Source organism: Vollenhovia emeryi, unplaced genomic scaffold, assembly GCF_000949405.1.
Source record: "Vollenhovia emeryi isolate VEMERY1.0 unplaced genomic scaffold, V.emery_V1.0 DF939134.1, whole genome shotgun sequence".
Taxonomy (NCBI): Eukaryota; Metazoa; Arthropoda; class Insecta; order Hymenoptera; family Formicidae; genus Vollenhovia; species Vollenhovia emeryi.
The window spans coordinates 1,498,799-1,505,581 of NW_011967232.1; the positions used below are offsets into that span (position 1 = coordinate 1,498,799).

Consider the following 6,783-nt stretch of genomic DNA (forward strand, 5'->3'; position numbering starts at 1 on the left):
CAGGTTTTTGTGCTGATGCAATTCGACCCGGGTCTTGAATACAGGCCGAGCAGAGGTGCCCGAGGCAAGGACGACTCCTCCTGATTGTTGCTGTGTAGCGCCCTCACCGATGGACCATATTCTTACATCTAATCATGCATTAGAAACCATCGTGCAGTCCGTCGTCCCTACAACTGTCCTGTCTCCGTCGACGAACACCGCTGTCTGATGTCGCGCATTATCAACGAGTTATCGCGAGTTATCGTTCACAAAAGGCGGATTGCAACCCATACCCATTTCCTTCGATTGACCGATGCATACAGCGACAAGTGCATAGCAAACAACGCTTATTCGCCGATTCGATCACTCCTATAAAAAGTTTTACCTCGTTCGCCCCGCACGGAAGTCGTTTTCACCGAGTCATCGAATATCTCGAGAGTGATGCGCTCGATCGTCGGAACGAGGACTCGGGAGAAAAGAAGCCTAATGAACGAGTTATCGTAGAGAAGCGAGAAAACGAGGAGGAGGATGATGAGGAAGGATGTGCGAGATTAAGGAGGACAATGGAAGGGGCAACGGAAAATGGCATGATGCTATGCGGTCCGAGGGTAGCTACACATCTCTCTTTCTTTATTCGAGCTAATCATCTTCGTTCGAAGGTGACGCTATAAGGACTGAATTAGACATTTCGCAAAGCGTAACACTGTGTTATCGAGCCCCCCTATCGATCCTTTGCGGCTAGGGAAGAGGAAGGTGGACGGGAGAAAGGACACCATAGCTTAAAGTTCTAACACGTGGCTTAGCCTCGACGAGCGCTGTGGAATTGCAGTATCCTGCGCGGTGGAACGGAAGAACAATCGCAGTCACAAGTATAATCTCCGGTTTCCCCCTTTTTTTTTCCGGCACGTGTTAATGTATATAATACGTAAACCCAGCGAACACCGTCGTTCAACGTGCTGTAAGAGGGCGACGAGACGACGGGAGGAGGGGGAGAAGCGCAGCAAACCGGACACGATCTCCCGATGTCGGTGTCACTCATCGGGAGTCTCCTCTCGTCCCGATCTCGCGTCGGACTCTCGTGGACGGTGCCGGACTACTACGCGCAACCCTTACCTCGTGTGTCTTGTTTTACGACTAATGAAACCGAAAAGAAGAAAAAATCTCAATCAAGTACTTTCTACAGGCTCTATATATATATATATATATATATTAATATATATATGTATATATACGTATACATATATATATAGATTAAAATACGGTAAAAAAAACCCTTTTCCACACAACTTTAAGTATAAATCGTCTATATATCGGGTATATATACATTATAGGTATATATGCACATATATATATGTATACACATAGACATTCTCTCTTTTATATATTTTTGTGAAACTCACGTGTGTATATATACGGACGTACATATATATATATAAAAAGGAAGAAAAAATACATACATATGTGTAAAAGAAATACACGGATACACACCTATACACAAATACTCTATATCTCTCCTCTCATACACGGACACCCCACACATATGTACATACTTCTCTCTGTCTTTCATACGCATTCTCTCTGCCTCTCTCTCTCTCTCTTTCTCTCTGTCTCTCCGTTTCTCTTCCTCCCGACTGCACGTGCATACGTGTGCACGCGTGCAACGCGTACCCTCTCGCTCATACATGAAAAGAAACACGCACATGTGATCGAACACGTACGAGAATAAGGCACGGTACATCGTAACTTGCGCGCAATCACACGAATTCCACAATTCGACTCACATACATGTACTTACATATACACATACAAAAATCTCTGTCTCTCTTTGCCTCTCTTTCTCTCTTCTCTTTCTCTCTCTCCTTTCTCTTTCTCTCTCTTTCTCTCTATACGTATATATGCATATATACATATATACATGCACATACACGCAAAGTTGAGAATTAAATCGGAGATTGCACAGCATACGCGTGGGACAGTTCTTCGGAGAGAAAGTGGCAACGTAGAGTTGGAAAGAGCGATGAATGTACGAGGAAAAGAAGGAAGAAGCGAAAAAAAAGATCGTGACGACGATAAACGCACGTATCGGTCGCCGCGAGACGCCGATCACCACGGGATCTCGCGTGATAGTTCGGACGCCCGTAAACCGAGGAGGTAAGCGGTAGACGAGAGAGGAAGAGAGAGAAAACGGGGAATTGCGAAGCAGACAGATTAAGAAACTAGCTGTGGTAGTCGCTGCCGTGTTTCGTATTACGCATACATCTTGTATAATTGTCGTCATGGTCGTCGTCGTGCCGTCGCCGACGTCGTCCTCGTCGTCGTCGTCGTCATCGTCGTCGTCGTCGTCGTCTTCGTCGTCGTCATCGTCGTCGCCGCCGCCGCCGTCGCCGCCGCCGCCGCCGCCGCCGCTGCCGCCGCCGCCGCTGCCGCTACCCGCTGTTGCTGCTGCTGCTGCCGCTGCCGCTGCTGCTGCTGCTGTCTGCAATATCCACGTGCACTGTTCACTGCCACTGCAGTTCATGTTAATATCGTTGTACATAACTTTCTATGTATAGCTCGAGTGCGTCAAAAAAAGAAAAAAAAAGAAAAAAGGACAAGCAAGGCGAGACGCGCGAGTGGACACGCACCCTATCAAGTACAAAGGACACATAGCGCCGGTCGCACAGGGCTGAGCTGCACTGACAGTCCGGACGGGCTGACTTCCGGTCGGCGAGTTATCGTTCTCCTCCGCAAGCACCGATAACGCAAATAACCGGGGAAAAACGGTTTAACAATTGAATAGTAAAAAAAAAAGTAGCGAGACATTCGCGCGGCGATGAAGAAAATTTAGTTCATTGTATTCAGCGCTGGACGATGTCGGTGCAACTAGTCCGAGGGTTGTTGTTCACGCAGGGTTGTACAAGTCTCGCGGTTCGCACGAGAAATCTCATCACTGGAAATGTCTGACCTCGGTCGCCGGATTATTACGCGAAGCCGCATTGTGGAAATAATACTTCGTTGTCAGCACAAACCAAATATAGTTTTGCACCACCTGTTACGCGGTAATCACGCACCGCGATAGGAGGAACGATCTTTTTTGTTGCTGTTAATTAACTCACCTGACGGATTATCTTCTCGATTGTGCAATTCGGAGGATTATTACATGTACAGTTTAGAAATTTAGAAACTCGAATGGTGCAAAACTCTTTTTGAGGCGTGTGTACTTTCGTCAAACGAGATGTTCTTTTGAGTTGCAAAGTTGATATTCCACCTTTCATAGATTATATTGGAAAGAGCGATGAATGAACGAGGAAAAGCCACGAAACAAACCGCTGGAATACAAGTAATCAGCTACAAAATTTCAAAATTTCGATGTATCTCTGGATACGGGATAAAAATTATTTTACTCAAAGAATATAGAATTGTGTGTAGCATATTCAGAAAGTATATGTCGGAGAAAGATGTAAATTAATTGTTAGTTCCCTATATGGTTGTAATTCCATTGGTTAATTCAGTTCGGCTTGCAGTTAGACGTTTCGGATTTTCTCTTTCATCAAGTGTTTCATTTGTACAAAGCAAATATTTTCTAATCAAATCGATGATGAAGTATATTATACACATGCGTTTTGGTACAAAATTTGCCTATACAATATTCAAAATATTTCAAGTTTATTTGAAACAACAGGACTTGAGATTTGTCTTAAATTATTGCGACATCGAAAGACAACGGTTGCGGGATTACGTCTCCAACTGCGAACTGATTCAACTCTTGTACGAGAAACTGTACTCGCATAAGTAGACATTCTATTTTCGCAGCGATCAAATTCCGTGTGTCTTTGTCTTTCCTCTTTCTCCCAGCCGCCCATCTCAAATCGAGATTCGAGATCATGAGATTGGAACGTTCAACCGTAGTAACAGAAGGTGAAAGAATAAGAAAGAGTTTGCGAAAGGAAAGAAAAGAATGGAGAATTCGTCAATATAAATTTATTCTTCACTCTGTATCTTTTAGTTGTTTCGATAAAGTTTTAAAAATCAGTCAAATAAATGTTTTTCAGACTTACGGAAATTTGATAGGAAAGTTTTGGTGATTATAAAATGCCAAGTACACAAGAAAAAATAAAACTCAGGAGAAAAATATTCCTCAACGTTCGTAAATGGATTTCTTAATTTTAATTTCACGAAGTTTTAACGATTAAAATTGTAAGAGTTTAAATCTAAAATTAATTTGATAATTTTTATAGTAATATATAAATAAAGAATTATTAACATTTATTTTGTAATTAAAATTTAGGTATTTAGAACAGGACAATAATTTCTTCTCAAAATAAAAAAAATGTTTTTTAAATTTATTATAAAAGTTATTTTTCAAGTGCGCTTTGCGTAGACAAATATCAAATCTTGGGAAATTTTTTGATCGTGCTGTAACTTTCAAGGGATTGTGAGATTGAATGCTGAAATTCTTCATTCTCGTAAGGTCGCAAACTGTTTTTTCCTCGCGTGAAGAAAGTATGATCGGTGCCCCAAAATAAATGACAGAAAAATTGGCTAGGAGAAAGCTGTGAGACAAAAATCGAGGTTGATACACGTGTATCAGACTCGAGCATATCGCTTTTATTCTTAAACAAATGTCTAGCGTTTTCTTTTTCTTTCCTCGAGTTTCTGACGAAGGGACGTTTGTCGGTGAACCATGAGAATACGAGCGAGTCCTTCGCGTTTTGAGCGCCGGAGTGAGCCTCGGAAGAACTTCGGCGACTCGGTCTCGCCTTGATGCGATTCTATGCGAAAATAATACAAATTCGTGCGTTAGATTTCGTGGAAGTCGTCTATCAAGCGACAAAAAAAGAAAACTCGTTGGAGCCTTGTGTAGAGTTTTAGATGATTGGTCGAGATTTGCGTCGTGCGGGGCAGCCGAGTTAAAAAGATAACAAATTGAAAAGACGCCTGTTGATTTACTCCTGGCAATGTTTCTATTTATTATATCTCTTTGACATACAGACGATTACGAATTGATGCGGAAAAACGTTTTCCGCGCAAACACGATAATTCTTGCGATGTCATTTTAAAATAAATCAATTGTATTATTTGGCAAATTGTGCGAGAGATTTACGGCTGGCCGGTCGCGCGTCGCGAATCACTCATGCACTCTCTTTAAAGATTAAATCACGCACCGATTCAATCGATATCATCAACCGTCATGTTCTCGTTGCGTCACGCGGATCAAATCTGACGCATTTGTGTGTATGTGGAACGTGTGTATCTAAACGAAGTATAAACTTCGAAGTATATACATATATATACATATATATATACATATATACATATATGTGTGTGTGTGTGTGTGTGTGCGTGCGTGTGTGTATACATATATTAGCCCATAAAAAATGGACAAAGAACCCGAAGTGGTTCAAGATATAAGTATATATATGGGGATTTAAAAAAATGTAAAAAAAGAAGAGGGAATTAATGGCGCGCTGAGCGTACGCCACCTCATTGACCTCATCTAATGCTTTTTTATCTGTACATTTACAATTTGTGTACCAATGAGGAACGTTGTTTAATCATGTTGTTGATGTTATTGTTAAAGAATGAGATTCAATATTGTACATAACTATATATTCATTATAATTGATGATATAAATAATTATATACACATAAAAGAGTAAATCCCCGAGAGAGTCCCCCTATGCCTCGCGTTTCGATATGCGGATCCACTTCACTTTGTAATAAAAGGACAAGTACTTTACAAACCTGTGTTGAGCAGGATGAAACTGTCGGCCATAACAATCGTTTCGTTCTATCTTCATGCCACGAAAGTGGCGTTAAAGTGCCTCAGCTGCAATCCGATAGTATTGTTTCTTTACGGATCGTCTGATTGATATGCTGGCAGGATTATCCGTGAGCTCATGATTTGTATTTTTCACGTAGTTCACAGTTATATAGAATTCGACAGCTTGGTGAAAAAGTGCGGCGATTTGAGAAAGAGAATTATTTTCAAGTTACACCACGTCGGAAGTGCACTATATATTCATTATTATTGGCGAGTTGCATGTCAAATGTTTATTAGCATGCTGTATTAAATATTTCTAACGGTTGGTAGATCAAAGCGAAAGTGTTTTAATACATACATCTATAATATATCATTATTTATGGAGAGTCTTCTTCCTGAAAAATCAAGACTGCCATATGGATGCATTCGATTTATAAACATGTTTAATTATGTGAATAAAAAAGTAAAATTTTGTACCTTTACTTTGATGCAACTAGACACTGTATTAACTCGGCAGATTTTTTGCTAATTAGACATTCTAAATTCTTTTCTACTCTTATTTTAACGTTTTAAATGCATCAATTAAACGCGTTAAAAATATGTTTCATTAAGACACTAATATATCGATTCTTTACATCACACTTGAAAGCAATAAGGAAATTTAAAAGGTAAGTATACAGTATATTTTATACGTGTCATTTTCATTGTGAACAAGAACAATGATTCCGTTCCACTTTGTGACAGCCATATAACACGCTTTATCAGATATCACAGTTATTAATGATATCACATGCAATCTACATTTAAGAAAATATATGTAAGTACATGTTTACACGCTTGTAATCAATAATTGCGGCATTAAAAGATTAAGATTTTTGTAAAAATACGCAGTAGCGCACGTCATTATTAAAAACGTTTGTTGATTGTTGATAGAATATTTTAAGAAATATATGGACTTAGATCACTGTGTCGCAAAGTTATCGTTACATGTAGAACAAATTACTGATAACTGCTATTAATAATTACATAAAACTTTACGCGTAAAAAGTAAGTACGTACTC

General features: G+C 40.0%; 1 protein-coding gene across 46 annotated transcripts in view; it reads left to right on the forward strand.

Annotated features, from left to right (window-relative positions):
- The window catches only part of LOC105567794 (calcium-activated potassium channel slowpoke), a 101,015-nt gene extending 99,669 nt beyond the window's left edge, over positions 1–1,346 (forward strand). For all 46 annotated transcript variants that reach the window (XM_012022945.1, XM_012022981.1, XM_012022938.1 and 43 more), the window contains one exon: positions 4–1,346. In XM_012022945.1, coding sequence (XP_011878335.1) covers positions 4–84 — 81 coding nt within the window. In that variant the 3' untranslated portion in view covers positions 85–1,346. The remainder of the gene's footprint in view (positions 1–3) is intronic.
- The last annotated feature ends 5,437 nt before the right edge of the window (positions 1,347–6,783 follow it).